Source organism: Canis lupus, chromosome 10, assembly GCF_048164855.1.
Source record: "Canis lupus baileyi chromosome 10, mCanLup2.hap1, whole genome shotgun sequence".
Lineage (NCBI taxonomy): Eukaryota > Metazoa > Chordata > Mammalia > Carnivora > Canidae > Canis > Canis lupus.
The window spans coordinates 27,182,419-27,207,009 of record NC_132847.1 but is presented as its reverse complement, the minus strand read 5'-3'; the positions used below and the strand labels follow the sequence as shown (position 1 = coordinate 27,207,009).

The 24,591-nt window shown below is 40.6% G+C and overlaps 2 protein-coding genes across 19 annotated transcripts in view; one reads left to right on the top strand and one right to left on the bottom strand.

Annotated features, from left to right (window-relative positions):
• Nucleotides 1-24,591, top strand: part of CDC25C (cell division cycle 25C) — a 37,743-nt gene that overhangs the window by 1,414 nt on the left and 11,738 nt on the right. For 2 of the 15 annotated variants that reach the window (XM_072841190.1, XM_072841191.1), the window contains 8 exons: nt 830-911; nt 3,859-4,101; nt 5,622-5,827; nt 6,631-6,728; nt 7,415-7,460; nt 10,121-10,154; nt 10,270-10,359; nt 15,159-15,314. In XM_072841190.1, the coding sequence (XP_072697291.1) occupies nt 5,634-5,827; nt 6,631-6,728; nt 7,415-7,460; nt 10,121-10,154; nt 10,270-10,359; nt 15,159-15,314 (618 nt within the window). In that variant the 5' untranslated portion in view covers nt 830-911; nt 3,859-4,101; nt 5,622-5,633. Of the gene's footprint in view, nt 1-829; nt 912-3,858; nt 4,102-4,413; nt 4,781-5,388; nt 5,536-5,621; nt 5,828-6,630; nt 6,729-7,414; nt 7,461-10,120; nt 10,155-10,269; nt 10,360-15,158; nt 15,315-24,591 lie in introns of those variants that run through there. The other 13 variants (XM_072841192.1, XM_072841196.1, XM_072841194.1 and 10 more) reach the window with 12 other exon arrangements.
• Nucleotides 90-4,220, bottom strand: LOC140641411 (oocyte-specific histone RNA stem-loop-binding protein 2-like). Of its 4 annotated transcripts, none has more exons than XM_072841210.1 (6): nt 3,946-4,220; nt 2,857-2,952; nt 2,645-2,749; nt 1,642-1,785; nt 1,369-1,489; nt 90-603 (listed from the first exon to the last, which is right to left on the bottom strand). In XM_072841210.1, exons 1-6 carry the CDS (start codon nt 3,960-3,962, stop codon nt 475-477), a joined length of 612 nt encoding a protein of 203 aa, XP_072697311.1. In that variant the 5' UTR covers nt 3,963-4,220; the 3' UTR covers nt 90-474. The 4 variants fall into 4 exon arrangements, with proteins under 4 accessions (XP_072697311.1, XP_072697312.1, XP_072697310.1 ...); XM_072841211.1 differs by having other exon boundaries at nt 93-603; nt 1,633-1,785; nt 2,857-2,937; XM_072841209.1 differs by having other exon boundaries at nt 95-603; nt 1,633-1,785.

The window sequence follows — 24,591 nt, the reverse complement described above, 5'->3', positions numbered from 1 at the left end:
GGCGGGGGAGGGGGGGGGGAGTATGGTGGTTACAGCTGGACCACTTTCCTTAAGACAGAAAGGGAGGGAGGAAGGAAACAGGCAGCTGGGTAAAAGATGTTGATAGCTTTGTATTTCCTCTTCAGGAAGAGGATGCCACCCTTTATTAAATTTCCACCACTACCATCACCTCCCACCTCAGCCAAAGTTTAAGTCTTTTTTGAGAAGCCTGAATGTAGACGTTAGTAGGGAGGAGGTTGGGGAACAGCAAAATGGTTACTGGCTCTTATGTAAATTTGAGGCTCAGCTATCAAAGAAGGTTTAGAAAAGCAGGCAGAAATGGAAAAAGAAGTTTTAAACAATGCTTTCGTGTTGTGATCTCTTTGTAGGGCAGTTTTAGATTTTTTTTTTTTAATCCATTGGGAAGTAGCAGTAATGCAGGTAATCTTTACTGTTACACTTAGCAACACGTCCCTTGAAAGACATATGCTTTCTCTAAATATTTTGTGCCTCATTCAAATCTGGGACAGGTATGTAACTGTGATCAGCTAGAAAGTAGAACCAGTGGTGTTCTTCCTCATAGAGCCAGGGAAAGGAGTAGGCAGGAGGTACCAAGTCTGCAAACTGAAAAAGAAGAGTAGAGGCAGAGTGAGCTACTTATGAAGAAAATGGGGGTGGAAGGAAGATGCACTGCACATTTCCTTTCCTTGCACATTTCTCCTTGGCAAAAGAGGGGACAGGGACCATGAAGTGGGGAGACCTAGTTTCCAATAATTGCTGTTGTGGAGCACTTATTATGTGCCAGGCACCGTGCTACATACTTTAATATGTATTCTTATTTTTTGCTTAGAATCATCAAATGAGACAAATCTCCCTATTTGACAGTTGAAATGGTTGGAGAGATGAAGTGATTGTCCATGTGGTGGACAAAGGTAATATTATAAAGCAGTCCTGAGGCTCTAAAGCCCTTGGTCTTCATTCCACTTGGTAATCCTTGTTTTTATTATCAACCATACTTTATTAAAGTTCAGTGACTGAGAATAAGAAGTAAAGTTAGCATTGGCTCATTTGCAAAATATTGAAATAAAAGGAGACATTAAAAAAGCCATATCAGGTTTCAAGGCCTCAATTCCAAGAAATATTGTACTCCTTTCATCAAGTATAAAATAACCCCCAATGCAGCCCAATTTCCCACCATTGTTAACTACAATTAAATGTCCTTATGCCACCTTTTTCTTAGATATTTTAATTCATGTCCTATTTTTTCTTGCTGCCCAATTTTTCTTCTTTTGTTTTTCGACTACTACCTTGAATCCCATCCTAATTGTTACCTTGTGGGCCAGACCCTACTCTAACCCTGCTCCAATGGGTTTTAGAAAAGGATACTACCTGGGCTCCCTTCTGGTCTTCATTCAGATTCACTGATGGTTCCAGGGCCTGGAACCAGTCATCCAGGAGGTCATCCGTAGGTGTGGAACCCATTGGCTCTAAGAGATGCTCCATTCCCTGGCTGGGAAAGTGGCAGAGTCAGAGGAATATGCACCTCTTTCAGACTATCCCTTTTCAGCCAGAAAAAGCTAAACCTCTGCAAAGTGAGGAGAGGTAGGGCTCAGTCCACCACTCCTAACAAGGAACCAAGAATAATACACACACCCCTCGGACCTCCTGCCTTTCGGGGGCTGGCTGGGGGGATCCCAGGAATGCAGGGCTCTTCTCCACTGCCTGATCTGGGCATCCCAGGAGCGGCGGCTGTACCTCCTCTTCTTGTTTGGTGTTTGAGGGTGAAGTCCTGGCTGTCGCTTTGCCCTGGCGATGGCAAATAAGTGTCAGACTCAGGCCAAAATAAAGGGGCACAGTGCATTGTTTATCACAGTGAATTCAGAGATTCATTAGGGATTTCCTGAGAGTAAGGTAAGACCAGTGTCCTCAATTCAATGGGAAAAAAATAAATCTTCAGATGGGATTAAGCACTGAACTTTCTAAATTTCTAATATTCTTCTGAGAAAGGTAATTTAGATAAACTCACTCCCCTAGAAGTCAAGATAGATATAAGATGGTATCTGACATCCCTTTAAAATACATACTACCAAAAATAAATAATAAAATAAAATAAATAAAATAAAATAAAATAAAATAAAATACATACTGCCGGGCAGCTTGGGTGGCTCAGCGGTGTACCGCCACCTTCAGCTCAGGGAATGATCCTGGAGACCCGGGATCGAACCCACGTCGGGCTCCCTGCATGGAGCCTGCTTTTCTCTCTGCCTCTCTCTCTCTGTCTCTCTCATGAATAAATAAATAAAATATTTAAAAAAATAAAATACATACTACCCTTTAATACATTTTTGTGTGTATGCATGGAAACTTACATATAATTAGGTTGTAATTAGCGAAGTCAGCTGAAGGTATGAGGTAATGGTTAGAAAGAAAAAACTTCATAGCAAACATGAATAGAACTCTAAAAACTCTCAGGGCTCAAGTATGATTTGTTCCATTAAAAAAAAATCTTGAAAATTTATTTTTGGGGCTACATTTTAGGAGAATTAGTTGTAGTAATGATAGAACTTTGTGAGAGCACTCAGATTCTAGTATCTTTCCGTCATCCTACATTGAAACAAACAGCTTGGCTGACACTTTTGTTGTGACCACCCACAACTGCACTCACTTGGGGACCTGCTGCAGGAAACACTGGTAACCAGGTGTGCGCTTGCCATAATCTATCTGTTTTTGCCGCCGCTGTAGAACAGTTTCATCTGTCTCTACCTCCCACCTGTGGGGGAATTATACAGTGGCCCCATGAAGTATGATTAGGGTTATCAAAGCAGAAATCAATTCATCCCATACTCCTTTAACCCCCAGTCTGATTTTCAAACTCACCTGGAATGGCAGGGCTCTGTGCTGACGCCCACACTCACCATCTCAATCCCAGAGAATAAAGACTCTTCACATACTTTCTTTCTGGGGAAGCAGATTCTACAGATGAAAAGAGTATTAGGATAGTGTAGTCTGGCTGACTACACTGCACCACCACCAAGATGTGGACACCAGTAAAGGTTGTATGCCAGACTTAACTGTTTTTCAAAGACAAAGGTTTTTTTTTTGTTTTGTTTTGTTTTTCTGATTTGTTTCTCAGACTGGTCTGCAAGCCATCAGCATGAGTAGCCCCTGGGAGCCTTGAGAATTCCTAGGCCCCGCTCTCGACTTACTGAATCATAATTTTGGGGCCTGCATTTTAAAAAGCTTCTGGGCTATTTTGATCATTTTTTTTATTACAGAAAATTTCAAAAATACAGAGAAGAACACAGTATAATGTTTTGCTACTCAAAGTGTGGTCCCAGGACCAGCTGCACCAACATCAGCATCAGCTGCAAGCTTATTAGAAGTGCAGAATCTTGGGCTCCAACCCAGACCTATTGAATCAGAACCTGCATTTTAACAAGATCCCCAGATGATTAGTATGCATTTTAAACTTTGAGAGTAATAATATAATGGATCGCCACTCACCCATCACGTAATACTCATGGCAAACCTTGTTTCATCTATACCCACCACTACTCCCACTGGATGATTCAAATCTTCAATATTAAGAATTATTGAAAAAAATATTGAGGGTCATCTGGCTTAGCTAAGTCGGAAATCCATGGGATTCTTGATCTTGGGATCCTGAGTTTGAGCCCCACATTGGGTGTAGAGATTACAAAAGTAAATAAACTTTGGGGGGGGGGGAGGAATAATTCTTTAATATCACCTCATCAGTGTTCAAATTTCCATAAACGACCGGTTTGCGATCCTTTAGTCTGTAATAAGGATTACGCCAAGAGATGGTTCAATCCCCCCGCTTTCCTTCAAAAGATATTTCCTTTATCCTACATAACCTAGCTTCTAATAGATGCTGCGCTCTACAAGAACACAGAACAAGGAAAGCTCTTGCAAGGGGCCAGTGCTGCTCGACATAAGCACACACACCTGTCTTGGCTCAACATCTGCTACACCAGCGGAAAACGCTCCATCTCCGACCGAAGGCAAGCAAAACGGAGAGGAAAAGACCCACGTAACGACAGAAGAAAGAAGCAAGGAAAGAGAACCTTTTAAGACACCTTGCATCCAAACAAACCTCCTTAGGTAATATCCTAAAGAGTGATAATCGCTCTCGAAGTGCAGTTTAAATCTCCCGGGGTTGGAGGGGCACAGGAAAGGGAGCGCCCGAGCCCGCGGTGGCGATTGGCTGGAGGGAGAACCAATGGTGTGCCAGGCGTCCAGGGGGCGGGGCTTGCCCAGCTTGCTGGACGCTGGTGGGCCAATGGGCATCCTGCTCCGCCTACGGGGCGGGGCAAATTGTGCTCCTTCCAAAGCAAGCTCACGCCTGGTGACGTAGGGCCAAACGATTGGCTGTGGCGGTGGGGGCGTGCGCAGATTGGCTGGCGCAGCTTTGCGGGGAATGGGATAGGGTTACTGGGAAGGCGGAAGGTTTGAACAGCCAGGCCCTGGGACTCTGGACTCTTCCCCGGAGGCCGCCACTTTGGTCGTTTCCTGGGAGAAGCGCAAAGCCCGACTCCAGCCTCTTTTGTCTAGAAGCAGAATTGTAGGCTGGTTAATTCACTCCTTTCCTCAGGTTTCTTTTAATTCTGCTCAAGTGTTCGCTTGTGATTGATCTCCCAGGTGCGTTTGTCCTGAAGGTGAATCTCAGGGTCCAACCTGAGGTAAGCTCGGAGCTGTCTCCGCCGGGATCACGGAGACCCCAGCGTCCCCTTGGGGTCGGGGCGCCACAAACAGAACTCCAGGGGACCTAATGGTCTTTGTCGTGAGTGAAGAAACCTAAATTCCTTCCTTTCACGAGTCACGAGCTGTGTGGGCCCCGAACAAGTGAAAGCCCTCTTTCATTCCTTTTTTAACGTCTTGGTTTTGGGGCGCCTGGCTAGGTCAGTCGATGGAACGTGGGACTGTTGATCCTGAGGTCGTGAGTTCGAGCCCTACCTTGGGTTGTAGGCCTTACTTTAAAAGAGGGGGGAGGGACGCCTGGGTGGCTGAGTGGTTGAGCGTCTGCCTTCGGTCCAGGGCGTGGTACTGGAGTCCTGGGATCGAGTCCCGCATCGGGCTCCGTGAAGGGAGCCTGCTTCCCCTCTCTCTGCCTGTGTCTCTGCCTCTCTCTCTGTGTGTCTCATGAATAAATAAATAAAATCTTTTTTAAAAATTAAAAAAAAATAAAAGAGGGCGGAGGTGAGTGGCTCCGTGGTTCAGCATCTGCCTTCGGCTCGGGTCCTGGCCCAGTGGTTCTGCGATCCAGACCCGCATCGGGCTCCCCGCAGGGAGCCTGCTTCTCCCTCTGCCTTGCCTCTGTGTCTCTCATGAATAAATGAATAAATAAGTATTTTTTTAATGGAAAAAAGTATTTTTTTCTTTTTTTTAATGATTTTTAAAAGTTCAGGCTCCAAGGAAAAGGGCAAGCCGCTTGGGGTGCGTTTGATTTCACCTTCAGGTGGAGCTATGTGATTTATCACTTGAGATGCCCCTCCTCCACTGCGAACCACTCGGCCTGTGCTGGGAAGGGTGTAGAAGGTGTGAAAACTGGACAGTCTGTGGGGTACCTATGTAGGTGACTTTCACCTCCTAGCTAATTTTTATTATTATTTTTCCCCCCTTAGGATTGAGAGGCCATGTCTGCAGAATTCATTTCATCCATAGGACAGGAAGGATGCCCCGGCTCAGGACCCAGTTTTAGATCCAGTCAGAGGAAGATGTTAAACCTGCTCCTGGAGAGAGAGACTTCCTTTACCACCTGCCCAGACCTCCCTAGAACTCCAGTGAACAAACACTTTGGTGATTCTGCCAACCTAAGCGTTTTGTCTGGGTAAATTCATCTTTTCACACCTTATCGACTTTGCTTTTCTGAACAGTCTTTGTTTTTTTGTTTTGTTTTGTTTTGTTGTTGTTTTTTTTAATTAACCCAGCTCGAAGATCAGGGGTGAAATTTTAAACCCTGCCCTTAACTAATTGTGTGACTCTTGAATCTCAGGTTTCTTTTCTATGACATAGAAATAATCTCTTCCTATCTTACTAGGATCTTGTGAGAATCAAATGATCTGATGTCTGGGAGAAGTTTTTGAAAACTCTATATTGCATTATATGAGTTGGTTGTTTTATTAATATTTATACTAGTGTTATTGTATTTTAAATTCTGGTCATGCCATGCTCTGACGCTTCAGCTAGCAAACAAACTTGGAGAGCTATAAATCTGAGAAGTACTAGAGACTCCAAAGAGAAATCAAATAAATCTGTGTGCTCACAGTGCACTGGGCAGAAGATGTGGGGTCAAGGCCAACTTCAGCCAATAATATTGGTTCTCAATTAAGAAAAAAATTACTTAAAAAAAAAGAAAAAAATTACTTGTCTCAGTATGTTGGTGAGGAGGAAATGGTGAATTATTGGAGTAGAGGAAAGTGGGAGATTTTTCTCAGCCTACTCTGAAATATTTACAAAAGCCAGCTAGATTTATTTGGACATTGTTCACATTGTGTGAATGACTATGGAGGGGTGCTTCAAATTGAGAGGATAATGTGATCTTTGCCTCTTTTTAAAATTTTTTTTTGATCTTTGCCTTTTAAGGATATTACAATCTAATAGGAATCTTGATGTATTGTTATGTCTCAATAGAGGAACCCCCAAATGTTGCCTTGATCTTTCGAATCTTAGCAGTAGCGGAGAGATATCTGCCAATCAACTTACCACTTCTGCAGACCTTGATGAAACTGGTAAGGGGAAGGGAGGTAAAAGCCTCAAGGGAAAGAACAACTTTTAAGGGAGATAACAGAGTAGTTGGATAGAGATGAAAGGTGCTAAAAGTTGGTAGAGTTCCCTGAAGTTGGAATTCTGTGAGTACCTAGTGGTGGATTTTTGAGAATGATAAGCCAAGAAGAGAAATGTAATATCATTAATAGGAGTTACTTTGCATTTGAAAAATTTAACAGGAAGGAATTTTTTGTTGATTGGTGGTGGGAATGAAAGTAGTAGTTAAAATGAGACGTTTCACGTCCTAGTCTAGTCTTAAGAAAGGCAAAGAAGTAAACATAAATATTTGTTAACTAAACCTTCTGTTTTTGTAGGGTCTGATCTCAAAAGGAGTAATTAGTCAACCATTTTAGTATTTGTTCTACTTTTAGATTTTCTGAGTGATAAGCATTATTTTCTACTCATGAAAAAAAAACCTCTTTTGGTTAGGGTAGGGCACTGTTTCCCAACATTTTTTTTTTCTTTGTGACACATGTAAATTCTTAAGTTACCATGAACTTGTACCTTGTACCATAAACTTAGTACCTATCAAGAGACTTTGTGTTCATAACATCAGCTTTTGAAATTAATATGGCTTACTGGTAATGAAGATAACCAGAAGAAAAGATAGGATGCAAGGACAAGAATAACTCTTCATATTTGATTACAGGTCACTTGGATTCTAAAGGACCTCAGGAAATACGTTTAGTTGGGATGTAAGTTCTTTTACTAAATGAACCCCTTGCTAAAGCCTTTTTAGCAGTGGCACAGGGTTTTTATACTATGCAGACTCTGGAACCTTTTGCTTTGAGTGTAAGTGGGCTTGAAGGCCTGGATCCTTCCCTTGAAAGGTCTTTTAAATTTCCTGGATCTAAATAATTCATTTTAACCATTATATACAATCCATATTATTTTTAAAAATGAAAGAAAATGGTAAATTGTATTTAGGCATCAGCTCTTACCTGCATGTGAATAGTGCTATGTTAGAGCACTTAGGTTCCAGTGGCTTACTATGTCACCACCAGCTATGACTCCGAAGAGTTTCTTTAACTTCACTGGACCTCAGTTTCTTTATTTGTAATGCATAACAATGGAGATAATACTAGTACTTCTCATAACTGCTCTTCTAAGGATGAAAGTTAGTACATCCCAAGCATTTTATAATGTTTAGTACTATTATTCACAGCATGGGGATTTTTTGTTGGAGATCCAAATGTTCAACTGGGGAATCCTTAAGAAATGAAAAGTAATTTTAATTCAACTTCTTAACTACCTGGGCTTATTTGTAAAGTTTACATTTGACTGTTTTATTTTTTTATTTTTTTTTTAAGATTTTATTTATTTATTCAAGAGAGACATACAGACAGGCAGAGACACAGGCAGAGGGAGAAGCAGGCTAAACTACTGAGCCACCCAGGCTGCCCTGTTTTAATCTTTTTAGAACTTTATCCTTCCATGTGTAGGTGAATTGGGTGCCACTATAGTGCACTAGTGGAAGCATTCCATGACTTTTAAATTATTTATTTATTTATTTATTTATTTTATTTTTTATTTTTTATTTTTTTTTTAAAGATTTTATCTTTAGGGCCTGCCCGGGTGGCTCAGCGGTTTAGCACTGCCTTCAGCCCAGGGCCTGATCCTGGAGACCCAGGATCTAGTCCATGTCAGGCTCCCTGCATGGAACCTGCTTCTCCCTCTGCCTGTCTCTCTTTCTCTATATCTCTCATGAATAAATAAATAAAATCTTTTTTAAAAAAATAAAGATTTTATCTTTAAAATTTATTTATTTATTATTTTTTATAAGATTTATTTATTTATTCATGAGAAATATAGGCTGAGAGAGAGGCAGAGACACAGGCAGAGGGAGAAGCAGGCTCCTCACAGGGAGCCCAATGTGGGACTCGATCCTGGATCCAAGGATCATGACCTGAGCCAAAGGCAGGTGCCCAACTGCTGAGCCACCCAGGCATCCCCAAAATTTTTTTTATTATTATTATTTTTTTTAATTTTTTTTTTTTTTATTTATTTATGATAGTTACAGAGAGAGAGAGAGAGGCAGAGACACAGGCAGAGGGAGAAGCAGGCTCCATGCACCGGGAGCCCGATGTGGGATTTGATCCCGGGTCTCCAGGATCGCGCCCTGGGCCAAAGGCAGGCGCCAAACCGCTGCGCCACCCAGGGATCCCTTTATTATTTTTTTAAAGATGTTATTTATTTATTCATGAGAGATACAACAAGAGACAGAGACATAGGCCGAGATCATGGGACTTGATCCCAGGACCCCAGGATCATGACCTGAGCCAAAGGCAGATGCTTGAGTGGCTGAGTCTGCCTTTGACTTAAGGTGTGATCCCAGAATCCAGGATAGAGTCCCACATTGGGCTCCCTGCGAGCAGCCTGCTTCTCCCTCTGCCTATGTCTCTGCCTCTTTCTCTGTGTCTCTCATGAATAAATAAATAAATAAATTTTTTTAAAAAAAGATTTTGTTTACTTATTCATGAGAGAGACAGAGAGGCAGAGAGGAGAAGCAGGCTCCATGCAAAGAGCGAGCTCAATATGGGACTCAATCCCGGGACTCCAGGATCACATCCTGAGCTGAAGGCAGATGCTCAACCGCTGAGCCACCCAACGGTTCAAAACATTTTTTTTATATTTAAGGCATCTCTACATCTAACGTGGGGCTTGAACTCAGAATTCCGAGATCAAGAGTTACATGCTCTAGTGACAGCCAGCCAGGTACCCCTCCATGACTATTTTTAATAGTACATGTGAAAGTTTCATTTTGGATTGCTTGTAGTTTCTTTGGCTTATTTAAAATGTCCTAGCCCATGTAGACTGGATAAAATCCTGGCAGAAAGGATAGTATTTCATAAAAAATAAATATTAGGGGATCCCTGGGTGGCTCAGCGGTTTAATGCCTGCCTTTGGTCCAGGGTGCGATCCTGGAGTCCCTGGATCAAGTCCTGCGTCAGGCTCCCGGCATGGAGCCTGCTTCTCCTTCCTCCTGTGTCTCTGCCTCTCTCTCTCTCTCTCTGTCTATCATAAATAAATAAATCTTTAAAAAAAAATTAGCTCCCAGTAGCCAATGCTGAAAAATTAGTCAATTGTGACTGTAAGATGTAGAATAAACTCATCATCTTTGACGCATATCTGTTTGTATGATTATGCATGTGAAATGAGTGCCTTATTCCCAGGATGTCACTCAACATTTTCATACTTAACACAGAAGTAGAGACACATTGTTACTGAAAGAGACCCATCGACTAGGTATAGGGTTCCCAGCATGGAAAAAAGGAAAAGTTGGGATGCCTCAAGCCACTGACGAATAACTGAATAGTATTTGGTGTTAACTGCACAGCTTTTTTTTGGTCTACAGGAGTCATCACCAGCACCTTATAAAATGCAGCCCAGTGAGTAGCACCTCTTTCTTGGGTTTGGGTTTGTTTCTCAGTTGGGAGACAGAAGCTTTCCAGCTTATCTGTGGCTCTTGGATGCTGGATTTTCTCAGAAAACATTCTCTTGTAGGCACAACTGTTTTGTAGCACTCCAAATGCTTTGGATCATGGCAAGAGAAAGAAAGATGCAATATGTCGCTCATCCGCAAAGAAAGAAAATGTGAGTGTTAAACGGAAACCTATATACATTAGCACTTTTCTTGCTGTGAGGGCAGCAACTCATCAGTATCATTATGAGAGCCTAGGACCCTATGTGTCAAGTGCTGCAAACAAGCAAACTGCAACACTATAGACAAAAAATTCTTTATGGTTTGTTTTTTCAGGACTTGACCCTAGAACATAAACTTAGCTGCAAGTCTTCCACAGCGGGTCATCATTATTACTCCATGTTCAGTTGATTGATTTAAGGACAAAAATCTCTGTTACTGTAGTTTGGGAATTTAGAACTATTTTCTTTAAACAGATAAAGGTAATGTATATAAGTTGTTCACATACTCTTTGAATGGCTTCATGCATAGGTCTTCTTTATTTTTATTTCTCCCTTAGTCCAGCTTATTAGCCCATATTCTGAGAAAGCCATGGGCCTTTTTGTGTGAGCCTCAGGCCTTCTATCAGTTCTTTCTTTTTTTTTTTTTAAGATTTGTTTATTTTATTTTATTTTTTTTAAGATTTTATTTATTTATTCAAGAGAGACACAGGGAGAGAGAGGCAGAGACACAGGCAGAAGGAGAAGGAGGCTCCATGCAGGGAGCCCGATGTGGGACTCAATCCTGGGTCTCCAGGATCAGGTCCTGGGCTGAAGGCGGCGCTAAACCACTGAGCCACCCGGTTGCCCAAGATTTGTTTATTTTTTTTTATTTTTTATTTTTTTTAAAGAAAGTTATTTTCTTTTTTTTTTTTTTAAATTAATTATTTATTTATTTATGATAGTCACAGAGAAAGAGAGAGGCAGAGGGACAAGCAGGCTCCATGCACCAGGAGCCAGACGCGGGACTCGATGCCCGGTCTCCGGGATCGCTCCCTGGGCCAAAGGCAGGCGCTAAACCGCTGCGCCACCTAGGGATCCCCAGATTTGTTTATTTTTAAAAAGATTTTATTTATTTGAGAGAGAGAGAGTGAGAGAGAGCATGAGCCAGGGAAGAAGCTAAGAGAGGGAGAAGCAGACTCCCCGCTGAGCAGGGAGAACAACATGGGGCTTGAACCCAGGATCCTGGGATCATGACCTGAGTTGAAGGCAGATGCTTAACCAACTGAGCCACCCAGGTGCCCATATTTATTTATTTGACAGAGAGAGAGCACACCTGAGCGAGTACAAGGGAAGGGGCAGAGGGAGAGGGACAGAATCCACAAGCTGACTCCTGCTGAGTACAGAGCCTGAGGCAGGGTTGATCCCATGACCCTGAGATCTTGACCTGAGCTGAAACCTAGAGTCAGATGTTTACCCACTGAGTTACCCAGGTGCCCTCCCCACCATCAGTTCTAAGTTTAACTGGGCTCTACAGCATTACCTAATCACCAAGATAATTGTCTAAATAATCCCTTCAACTAGCCATCTTTTTCTTTTCCCTGCTTCCCATCCTTTCCCTCATGTCAATGTATATAAAAGATAGCTGCTGTTCTTTCCTCACATTGACTAAGTTATACCCATGTTTTTGACTGTTCTACTCCGCTTTTTCTAGATGATTTGATACTGTCCTTCTGATGACTTTTTAAAAATCTCACCATCCCCTTCCCGCTCAGGCTCCCCTCTTCTCCCTTCCTTTGGCTTGTGATTGTAAAATTAGTATCCTCCAAAGCAAATCTAAATATCATACGTCAAATTCAAACCATAATTTGTATCATCAGGATATAGGATCAACTTTGATTACTCTCAATGTGTTTTGTGAGGGTTATTCATGGCTTCTGATGAAAAGTGTTTGGCAGGGCTTGCTGACACTTGTCTTCCTCCAGACAAAGTAGTTCTTCTTGTACAGGAGAACAACACTTTGAAGTCCTTGGGGTGGGCACCCAGGAGCCTTAAGTTTCGAAAGACACCAGGGGGGCCTTACATGTCTCCGCTTTCTCTCCCAGTGAGTCACTGAACATCCTCATCAAGGGTCTGCTAAGGTGTTGTGGATTATAGGATGGCAGATCGCGTTTACAACCCTTTGAATTTTTCTAGGCTTGCTTGGGTGAGAAAAGGGGTTGGAGAAATAACTCTAGAAAAGGGAGGAGACACATCTTCTGATCTTTTTATTTAAATTTAAGGAGGAAAAAAATTTTTTAGGCCTTTTACATATTTTCTTTTATTCTTCATGTAGCTCCCTCCCCTCCCATTTTTTTTTAAAGATTTTATTTATTTATCCATGAGAGACACTGAGAGAGAGACAGAGAGGGAGAAGCAGGCTCTTTGCAGGGAGCCCAATGTGGGACTCGATTCCTGGACTTAGGATCACGACCTGAGCCAAAGGCAGATGCTCAATCACTGAGCCACCCAGGCATCCCCCTCCCCAATTTTAAAAGTACTTTGTGCCCATTGTGAAAATGGTTTAAAAATATAAGAGTATAAAAAAAGAAGATAGCTACCTCCTAGAGGGAAAACTGCTGTTAACATTTTACTTCGTTTCTTTACAATCTTTTGGTATAGTTTTCCAAAGTCATATTACGTATATATAACTTTGTATCCCATTTTTTAGAGTTAATATTGAAATTCCTAGTAAACGTTATTTTTTCATAGATGCTTTTACTCTAACAAATGGACCATAATATATGTACTTCCCTATTTTTGGTCACTTAGTGGTGTCGATATTTTGCTTTTACAAGTAACGTTATTATGTAAGTTCTTGAGCATCAATCCTTACCTATATTTCAAAATATTTTCTCTAGGATTAGTACCAAGAATTATAATTAGGAGGTTAAAGCATATATTTTTAAGATTTTTGATATATATATGGCCAGATTTCTTTCCCAAAAAGTTGTGAGAATTTACATATTTGTTAACAATCTATAGGTCTTTGGATAAATGATCTGTTTTTATTTTTTATTTTTTAAAGATTTTATTTTATTTATTCATGAGAGACAGAGACAGAGAGAGAGAGAGAGAGAGAGAGGCAGAGACACAGGCAGAGACACAGGCAGAAGGAGAATCAGGCTCCATGCAGGGAGCCTGATGTGGGACTCTATCCTGGGTCTCCAGGATCACGCCCTGGGCTGCAGGCAGCGCTAAACTGCTGCGCCACCGGGGCTGCCCTAAATGTTTTTATTATTTTAACTGCTAATTAGATTGGTAAAATGTTTTATTTTATGTTAAAAACAATTAGTAGTAATTTCATGTGAATATTAGCCATGTACATTTCCCCTTGTAAATGACTGTGTTTCCTTTGTCCCTTTAGCTACTGGAGTCTTAAGTTCCCCAGGCACTTAACTTGCTTTTAATAGACAGTGGATTCAAGATACTCCAGAGATTTAGAGTCTAATCTCAATCCTAAGGAAAAGTCATTTTAACGTGGCCCATCCTACATAGATTGACTGTGTTTTAGGTTTTTTGTTTGTTTTCTTGTTTTTTTTTGTTTGTTTGTTTATTGGAGTTCAATTTGTCATCATATAGCATAACACCCAGTGCTCATCCCAACAAGTGCCCCCCTCAGTGCCTGTCACCCAGTCACCCCAACCCCCTAGGTTTTTTATTTCTTGGAGATAAAGAAGACTTGGAGCATGGTAAATTATTGGATAGTCTCCTCTATGTGTGTGTATCTTTTAATGTGGTAAAGTATACATAACATAAAATTTGCCATTTTAACCAATTTTAAATGTACAATCCAGCAACATTAAATACATTCATAATGTTGTGCACCCATCACCACTGTTCATTTCCAGGTTTTTTTTTTCATCATTTAGAATAGAAAGTCTCTACTCATTAAAAAATGACTCCCCCATTTCTCCCTGCCTTCCACCCCTGGTGACCTCTAGTCTGTTTTCTGTCTATGAATTTTACTAGTCTAGGTACTTCATGATGTGGAGTCATAAATTATATGTCCTTTTGTCTCTGAATTATGTCACTTAGTACAATGTCTTTAAGATTCATTTTTGTTGTAGCATGTTTCAGAATTTCATTCCTTTTTATGGCTGAATAATAGCCCATGGTCTGTCTATACCACATTCCTTTTATCTATTAATTTGTTAGTTGGACATTTGGGTTGTTTCAACCTTTTTCATTGTGAATAATGAATATTGGTGTACAAATATCTGTTCAAATCTTTGCTTTCAATTCTTTGGAGTATATACCCAGAAATGGAATTAGTGGATCATATGACAATTCTATATTTAATTTGAGGGGAAAACACTCTACTGTTATCCATAGCAGCTGTACCATTTTTAAATCTTTTTTTTACTATATTATGCTGCATGAGTTTTTAAATATATTCTAGATATTAATCATCCCTTATCAGACATATAATTTGCCAATATTTTCTCCCATTTGGGCATTGCCTTTTTACTTTCTTGGTATTTTTTGATGCACAGAAGTTTTTGTTTTGTTTTGTTTTCTGTTTTTTTATTCATGAGAGAGAGAGAGAGAGAGACAGGCAGAGGGAGAAGCAGGCTCTATGCAGGAAGCCTGATGTGGGAGTTGATCCCAGGACTCCCGGATCACGCCCTGAGCCAAAGGCAAACGCCCAACCGCTGAGCCACCCAGGCGTCCCTGCACAGAAGTTTTTAATTTCAATGTCTAATTTGTCCATTTTTTTTTTCTGTTGCTGATGCTTTTGTGTCATATTCATGAAATCACTGCCAAATCCATTGTTACGAACTTTGCCCACCATTCTAAGAATTTTATAGTTTTAGCTCTTATATTTAGGTCTTTGATTCATTTTGAGTTAGTTTTTGTGGATTATATAAGGTAAGGATCCTGAATAACTTTTAATATTAATATTGTGAATAATAAAAAAAAAATATTGTGAATAATTTTAATATGATTGACAGGACCATGGAAACATTTTGGAAAGTGAAATAAAATATCTGGGCAGTCCCATTACTACACTTCCAAAATTGGATAAAAATCCAGAACTAGAAGATCAGGCAGTGGAGATTTTTGAGGAATTGATGACGTTTTCTCTGGAAGATCAAGAAGAGGGCAAGGTAAAGTACTGTCTGATATCTGCATTTCCATATTCCTTCAATCTTGGATAAACAATCTTGTGTGTCTATTGGGTTTTAGCCACTGTACTAAGTGGTAGGTCTGCAGAGATCAAGAGGACATGGTCTCTGTACTCTAAGGGCTACCTGAATGGTGGGATTTATGTGTTAACCATATTACTGCTGAGAAGTTTCCAGTTAGTAGTTTGAGTACATCACCATCAATGTAATTTGGCATAAGTGATGCTTCCAGAATAATAGTCATTACTATTGGAACATACCTAGCATGATTTTTCAGGTGTTTTACAATATATCCTCCCTGTTCCTGGGAGGCATACTGGAAGCCTGTGGCTTATTGGTCATGTACTGATATGTCAAAGAGATTCTGAAACATTTAGCGTTTCCAAATCAACTTAATTCCTTCAAAATAAATATGTATAGGAGAGTGTTTTTTAAGTTTATTGATTAGACAGGCAAATGTGCTATAGTTAAGTCCTCGGATTGTAGTCCAGGTCATTCTCTTATTTAGTGTTATGAACATGAGAAAGATACTTAACCAGTCTAAGCCTCAGTTTCTCACTTGTAAGATAGAGAGCATAATAATGAGATATACTTCCTCAGTAGGATTTCTGTGAATATGATTAGGTATTAAATGCAGTTTATAATATTTCATATATTTTATTATTGTTAATAAAAACAAATGTAAGCTATAAAACCCTTGATAAATATTTATTATGAGACTGATATGCACCAGGTGCTATATTAGAACTGAAGACAGAGTCATGATTAAGATGGTCAAGATTTGGGGGACATCTGGGTGGCTCAGGGGTTGGGCGGCTGCCTTCAGCTCAGGTCGTGATCTTGGAATCTGGGATCGAGTCCCACATCAGGCTCCTGCAAAGAGCCTGCTTCTCCCTCTGCCTATGTCTCTGCCTCTCTCTCTCTCTCTCTCTCTCTCTGTGTCTCTCATGAATAAATAAATAAATCTTAAAAAAAAAAAAAAAAGATGGTCAAGATTTGGGATCCCTGGGTGGCTCAGTGGTTTAGCGCCTGCCTTCGGCCCGGGGCCCAGGATCGAGTCCTGCATTGGACTTCCTGCATGGAGCCTGCTTCTCCCTCTGCCTATGTCTCTGCCTCTCTCTGTGTGTCTCGCATGAATAAATAAATAAAACCTTAAAAAAATAAAAAAAGTGATTTAAAAAAAAAGAAAAAAAAGATGGTCAAGATTCCTAACTTTCACAGAGCTTATATTTTTTCTAGTTTAGAAGATAGACAACAGAAGCAAAACAATACCCACAATAATAGAATGTCATAGTGGCATGAAAAAGGACCTAGAGGGCAGCCCCGGTGGCGCAGCGGTTTAGCGCCGCCTGCAGCCCAGGGTGTGATCCTGGAGACCTGGGATGGAGTCCCACATCAGGCTCCCTGCATGGTGCCTGCTTCTCCCTCTGCCTGTGTCTCTGCCTCTCTCTCTAGCTGTGTCTCTATGAATAAATAAATAAATAAATGAAATCTTAAAAAAAAAAAAAAAAAAGAAAGAAAAAGGACCTAGATGTTTAGTAGGGTGCTGCTTTTAACTTTAACTTGAGTAACTAGAGCAGTCCTGACATTGCAATGAATTTGAAAAAGAAGGATGGATTCAAAGGGAATCAGATGCATTCTGTTTTGGACATTTGAGTTAGAGGCGTTAGTAGGAAATATATTCTCCTTGAAAAAAACTAAAACATAATAGCTAAAGCTAACCCTGTGTGATCACCATTCCTAGCCCCTGTTGAAAGGTGACTTTGAGGATCCCTGGGTGGCGCAGCGGTTTGGCGCCTGTCTTTGGCCCAGGGCGCGATCCTGGAGACCTGGGATCGAATCCCACATCGGGCTCCCGGTGCATGGAGCCTGCTTCTCCCTCTGCCTGTGTCTCTGCCTCTCTCTCTCTGTGACTATCATAAATAAATAAAAAATTAAAAAAAAAAAAAAAGGAAAAAGAAAGGTGACTTTGAGATTATGTGGGATTATAGGGAAATGTCAAGAGCATGGGAGTCAATGGAGCATATTGGTCTAGAAAGTAACAGACCCTGGGTCCAGGCTCCCTGGGTTCCATAACTTGGCTCTCTAACAGTATGGGTAAAGTCATATGATTTCCCTATGCTTCAATTTCTTAATCTACATAAAAGAAAAGATTTTGATAACTATTTCATAGGGTTGTTGTGATGATGAAATGAGTTAATTGTACATAAAGCATTTAGAACAATACTTGCCAATCACTAATGCTGGATTATTATAATGTGATATAAGTGCTTAATTATTGTAGGATAAGGACCGAAATGTGTGGAGTTATAAAGACTGGTAGAGAAGGGATGCTCAGGCAGCCCGGGTGGCTCAGTGGTTTAGCGCTGCCTTCAGCCCAGGGCCTGATCCTGGAGACCCAGGATCGAGTCCTACATCGGGCTCCCTGCATGGAGCCTGCTTCTCCCTCTGCCTGTGTCTCTGCCTCTCTCTCTTTCTCTCTCTGTGTCTCTCATGAATAAATAAATAAAACCTTAAAAAAAAAAAAGCAAATGTCATTATAACATGTTCCTGGGACAATTTTTACCTCCCAGGTATATTCAGCAAAAGACATTACAATACTGCTAAAAATACCAGCTCAGAAGGAAGTCAAGCAAATCTCAGCTTAAATCCTGACTCTGCCAATGGCTAACTTTGTGACCTTAGTTAACAGCCTTTATCCTATGGTCTGATGTTCCTCCTCAAAGGGATCATACTAAAGAAAAAACAAAAGAGAGAGAAGAAAGAAAATAAAAGAGCATTATGCTTCTATTTCAGGACTGACATGAAAATGAAATGTGATAATGAATGTAAACAGCTTAACACACAATGCCCAGTACAAGTAGTCAATAAACTGGACCTACTATTATTACTTGCCTCTCATTTTTTTCTTTCCCACTCTAGTCTCTCAAGATACTCCACATTCATACAGTGTTCTAAAAACTGAAAACCCTTCAGAGAGGGACTCCATAACTTCTTAAATAATCGCACCAAGCTTCTCCTGCACTCCATATCAGTTTCTCAACAAACAGGGACCAAAAAACAACAACAACAACAACAAAAACCCAAGAAAAACAAAATTTTGCAACCCTCCTCTATTACTCTACCATCAAGAATTCAAACTTGGCATGTCCTTAATTAACTAAAATCTCCCCTAGTTCTCAAAAGTTCCCAAACCAGATGCTTCTTCCTCCTCAGCAACTTTCAACCATATTACTGTTCTTATTTTACTGAGTCTACCCAGTGAGACATTTGGCTCCTTATCCAGGCTTTGATCCATCATTATCTACTTCTCTGTTACTTTCACCATCACCTATGCTAAGTCAACCCCTTTTTCATCTGCCATTAGTAACCTCCTACCATAACTTAATCATCCCAGGAGTTCCAGTCTCCAATCTTGCTTCTAGGCAATAGCATACTATGCCATGCAGTCTATTACATAAAACCTTACAAATATCATTTCATTAGCCTTTTAATAATTCCCTTCTGTGGCTTCCAGAAGTTGATTATAACTTTCTCCAAACTCTTCAAGACCATCACCTAACACTCTCGCCTGAATCATCAGATTACTGCAACTTTCACTTTGCTAAAGACATCAAGGCCATTGAGCATTCCTTCTCTTTTTTTTCAATTTTTTAAAAAGATTTTATTTATTTATTCATGAGAGACACAGAGAGAGAAAGAGAGAGAGGCAGAGACACAGGCAGAGGGAGAAGCAGGCTCCATGCAGGGAGCCCGATGTGGAACTGGATCCTGGGTCCCCAGGATCAGGCCCTGGGCTGAAGGCGGCGCTAAACCACTGAGCCACCTGGGTTGCCCCCTTTTTTTTTCTTTTTCTTTTTTAGATTTTATTTATTTATTTGAGAGAGAGAGAGAGCAAGCAGGGGGAGGGGCAGAAGGAGAGGGAGAGAGAATCCTAAGCAGACTCTGCACCAAACTTGGAGCTTGACACAGGGCTCCATCCCAGGACCCCAAGATCATGACCTAAGCTGAAATCAAGAGTTGGATGCTTAAACAACTGAGCCATCCAGGCATCCCAACATTTGCTTTTTTTTTTTTTAATATTTATTTATTCATGAGAAACACAGAGAGAGAAAGAGAGAGAGACACAGGCAGAGGGAGAAGCAGGCTCCATGCAGGGAGCCCGACGTGGGACTCGATCCCAGGTCTCCAGTATCACACCCTGGGCTGAAGGCCGCACTAAACCGCTGAGCCACCGGGCTGCCCCCAACATTTGCTTTTTGCGTAAAGATGGTAAGGTTAAATACCTGAGTTTAAATTGACTGAAGTGTTAGGAAGGATGGTGAATCAATTATCTAGAACACTGCTATGCTGTAAAACTTTCTGAGATAATGGAAATCTTTATATTTATCCAATATAGTAGCCACTCTATGGCTTTTGAGCACTTAAAATGTGACTAATGCCACTAGACACTGAAGTTTTAAATTTTTTGTTTTAATTAATGCAGATAGCCATGTGTGGTTAGTGTTAGTATAGTGGGTAGTCAGATCTAGAGCCCTCTATAAAGTATGGTCCCTGGAGAAGCACCATCTGTATCAGATAGGAATTTCTCAGCAATGCAAATTTCTGGGCCCCATCCCAGACTTCCTAAATCAGAAACTGTGAGGGTGGGGCCCAGCAGTCTGTTTTAACAACCCCTCCAAGTGATTTTGACGTGCCCTGAAGTTTGAAATCCTAGGTGTATAATGCAGTATTAAATCCTGTTTTGGTTTAATGTTATTGATTTGTGAGAAGACAACAGAACCAAGGTATAATTTGAAAAAGACAAGATGAGTATTGGGAGAATTGACAGCGACCTTCCTAAAACAAACATTTTTGAGGACTCGCTGATAATGGAGGATAATATGCGGAAAAACAGCAAGTTTAAGGATAGTTAGCATGAGAAAAGTTGCTAGGCCTTCTGGGGAAAAAAAGAGCAATGGAAAGCGAACATTTAGTGGGACTCTTACGAATATATGTTAGTCTTCATATTTGTAAAATGTAGCTGAAATAGTCAAATCTCAACTAGGATTAACTAGTAATTAAATTTAATGTTGATTAAAAAGAAAATCTTTTGTTTTCAATTCTATTGTTGAAAATTTGTCTTATGTGGTTAGTCTGTTTTTAAGAAACAATCAGTACAGGGGATATGGTTGGTTCTTTCCTTCCTAAAGGTCTTTTATCATCTTAGAAACGTCATTCTGAGTTGTTTAACATAGTATAGAAGAGTAGGTTTAAAATAGACTAACTCCAGGTAGTACTCTGGAAATTTTGTTTATGTGGAAGAAAAGCATCTGGCTTTCAGGTATTTTTTTGAGGGTTTTTTTTTTTTTTTTTTTTGGTGTTTAAAAAACTTAAGTCCCCTTATGTGCTCATTTTAATGCATTGTGACTCTTACAACATCATTATCAGGTGAGGGCATACTGTATATGAATATGCATAGCAGTAAGTTTTAGAACAGAAAAGGAGTAGGGATTTTCATTATTGAGTTTATCACTTTGATGCTCAGTGGAAATAGATACCTGACAAAGCAAGGAGATTTGTATAACGTTAGTGATTTCTGATGCATTCATTTAAAAAATATTTATAAAGTGCAGGTTGTCAGGCCCTGTGTTAGGCACGGGTAGTACAATGATGAACAATACAGACTAGGTTTATGTCCTCTTGGAGTTCATATGCTTGTCAAGGAGACATCAACAAAAACAACAAACTCACATTTGTCAAGTTGATAAGTGTTCTAGTTTAGAGTTCTTGGTTGCAAATAAAACAAACTGATTTCTAGTTACTTTAAGCAGAAAAGGGATTTTCTGGAGGGTATTGAGGAATTCAGAATTACCAGGAAGGCTGGAAAACAAGGTAAGACCTGGCCAAATGCTGCTGTGGGGTCCTCATGCTTGGGATATCACCACCTGCTGGCTGAATAGTTAGTGTCACCATTGCTGGCCCCCTGCCCCAGAAGATAATCCAACCTGTTGCTGGACTCTATTGCTCTGGACCATTTGCTGCCACCCTCTATATTCTCCACTGTGATGCTACAACCATAAAAAAGACTCAGCCAACCCTATACTTTTGTATTATTCCTCAAGTTTCAAAATCCAGTCAGGAATATCTGGTTGATTATAAGAGAATGGAAAAGGGAATATCTGTCCCCCTTTGGCCTCCTTATCAGGAGTCAGGGCTGCCTTCCATCTAATTTAAGATTTTACTAAATCTCCAGTTTTAGCCAAATTGCAAATGGCTGCCATAAGAGACAAGATAATTTAATTATTGCAAATTGTCCAAGTATAATGAAGGAAACAAAATGGGGACTGAGATAAACACTAATAAAAGGGGACCTTTAAGTGGGAATAAATAGGAAAGGCCTCTTTGAGCAAGAGATATTTAGCTGAGAACAGGTTGATAAACTGTCCCCATTTGTGTGCCGTTGAGGAGGCTCCCATGACCTGGGCCTTTCAGTGCTGAAACTGGAAAATCCCAGACAGATTTAGATGGGTTGGTCACGCTAGCTGTGCACGAAACATATATGGCATGACTCGAGGCAAGAGCAATCCATGAGGAGGGAATATTGTAGGTGCAAAGGTCCCAAGGTTGAGTAGATCTTGGTGTGTACAAGGAAGCCAGTGTGAGGAAGGGAGAGAGTTGCCTGAGGTGGGACGATAGAGGTAAGCAGGGGATAGACTGTGCAGGGCCTTAGAGCAATGGTGAGTGTATGGAGTTTATTCTAAGTGCATTAGGAAGCCATTAGCGGGTATTCATCAGAGGAATGATGGGACCTGGTTTGTTTTATGAAGTCCTCTCATTGCTAGATGAAAAAGGGATTAGAGAGGATTAAGGGTTCGAAGGAGGAGAGATGTTGGAATCAGGTGAGAATAGGATGGGAAGCTATTGTGGTAGTCTCAGGGAGGGTTGGTTGTAGCCTGGACTAAGGTGGTGGCTACAGAGACAGAAATGGATGAATTTAGAAGGTATTTTGAATACAGAACAGACAAGACTTGATGGGTTGGATATAGGCAGTGAAGGAAGGATAGGATCAAGGATGACTTTAGAAATTTGAAGTGTTTTTATTTCTAAGGGAAGACAAAAGCAGTCAGAAGAAAACTACCTTTTTCTCTCACCAAATATAGCATCCTATCTGCTTTCATACCCATATAACTGCCTTCCCTCTTATTCTGAACAAAGTGTCCCTTCTCCTATCTGAACTCCCTCCCCTTCTGCACTTCCTCCTATTCATCCATCCATCCATCCATCCATCATTCATTCAGTAATGATGCAGATACAGTAGTGATAAAGTCTGGGCTTTTGTACAGCTTATATTCTGGTCAGGAGGAAACAGACAAAGAAACAAATACAGGGATGCCTGGGTGGCTCAATGGTTAAGCGCCTGCCTTCAGCTCAGGGAGTGATCCTGGAGTCTGGGGATCAAGTCCCACATCGGGCTCCCTGCATGGAGCCTGCTTCTCTCTCTGCCTGTGTCTCTGTCTCTCTCTTCTCTCTCTCTCTCTCTCTGTGTCTCTCATGAATAAATAAGTAAAATCTTAAAAAAAAAAAAAAAAGAAACACATTTATAATATGACAGATGGTGAAATACTACAGTAAAAAAGCAGGTTAAAGAGAATAGGGAGCACCTGGCCTGGGATGGAGTATAGTGGGAGTTGATATTTTTTATAAGTTTTATTAGAGAAGACCTCTCTGAGAATGACATTTGAGCAGACTTCTGAAGCAGTGAGGGAGCCAAACAGTTATCAGAAGGGATGAGTTTTTCTAGGCAGAAAGAAGATCAAATGCAATGCTTCAGAAGTGGGGCTGTGCGTGGCATATTCATGGAACAGCAAGAAGGTCAGTGTGGCTGGAGTAAAGTGAGCAGGTACAGAGTGGTAGATGAAGGCAGAGAGCAGGTAGCAGGACAGGTCTCAAATAAATAAAATCTTAAAAAAAAAAAAAAGGAAAGAAAGAAACCCATAACTAACATCATATTCAGTGGAGAAACTGTAGGCCATTATAAAGATTTTGCAAAAACCCTGAGTCACATGGAAGCATCTCCTCTTGCCTGCTCCTGCAGTAATCTGCTCTTTTTCTCCCTCTTGTATTATCAGTTTTCTCCTTTTTCCTAGATTAATACTTTTCAAATTTTTTTTGGTATGAGAACTCCTTTGCAATCTTAAAAATTATGGAGAACACTTTACCTTGTAACTGATCTTAGGGGAAAAGCATCTAGTTTTTCTCCACTGAATATGATGTTAGTTATGGGTTTCTTTCTTTCCTTTTTTTTTTTTTTTTAATAGATTTTATTTATTTATTTGAGAGAGAGAAAAAGCAAAAGAGTATGAGTCAAGGGGAGGAGTAGAGGAGAAGGGGGTGGGAAAGAATCAAGCAGACTCCTGGCTAAGCAGGGAGCCTGACACGGGGCCGGTTTCACAACCCTCAGACCATGACTTAAGCTGAAACCGAGAGTCAGACTCTCAACTGACTGAGCCACCCAGGCACCCCTTGTTTTTATTTTTTTTTTGTCAAAGTAAGCCCCATGCCTAGCATGGAGCCCAACGCTCAAACTCATAACCCTGAGATCAAGACCTGAGCTGAGGGCACCTGGGTGACTTAGTGGTTGAGTGTCTGCCTTTGGCTTAGGTCGTGACTCCAGGGTCCTGGGATCAAGTCCCACATTGATCTCCCCACAGGGAACCTGCTTCTCCCTCTGCCTGTGTCTCTGCCTCTCTCTGTGTGTCTCTTGTGAGTAAATAAGTAAAATGAAAGAAAGAAAGAAAGAAAGAAAGAAAGAAAGAAAGAAAGAAAGAAAGAAAGAAAGAAAGAAAGAGAAAGAAAGAAAGAAAGAAGAAAGAAAGAAAGAAAAGAAAGAAAGAAAGAAAAGAAAAGAAAGATTTGAGCTGAGATCAAGAATCAGCTGCCTAACCAACTGAGCTACCCAGGCACCTGTAGTGACAGGTTCCTTGAGATACCCTTTGTGAAGCTGAAGAAGTTCCCTTCTAAGTTTGCTGAGAGATTTTAGCAGGAACAGATAATAGATTTTCTGAAATGCTTTTTCTGCATCTGCTGAGATGATCATGTGAGTTTTCTTTTTTAATCTATTAATATGGTTAATTACACTGATCTTATGATGTTAAAACAACATTGCATTCCCATGATAACCTTGTTTGGTCATGATGTAGTTTCCTTTTTATATATTATTGGATTTGATTTACTGAAATTTTACTGAGAATTTTTGTATCTCTGTTCATGAGAGATA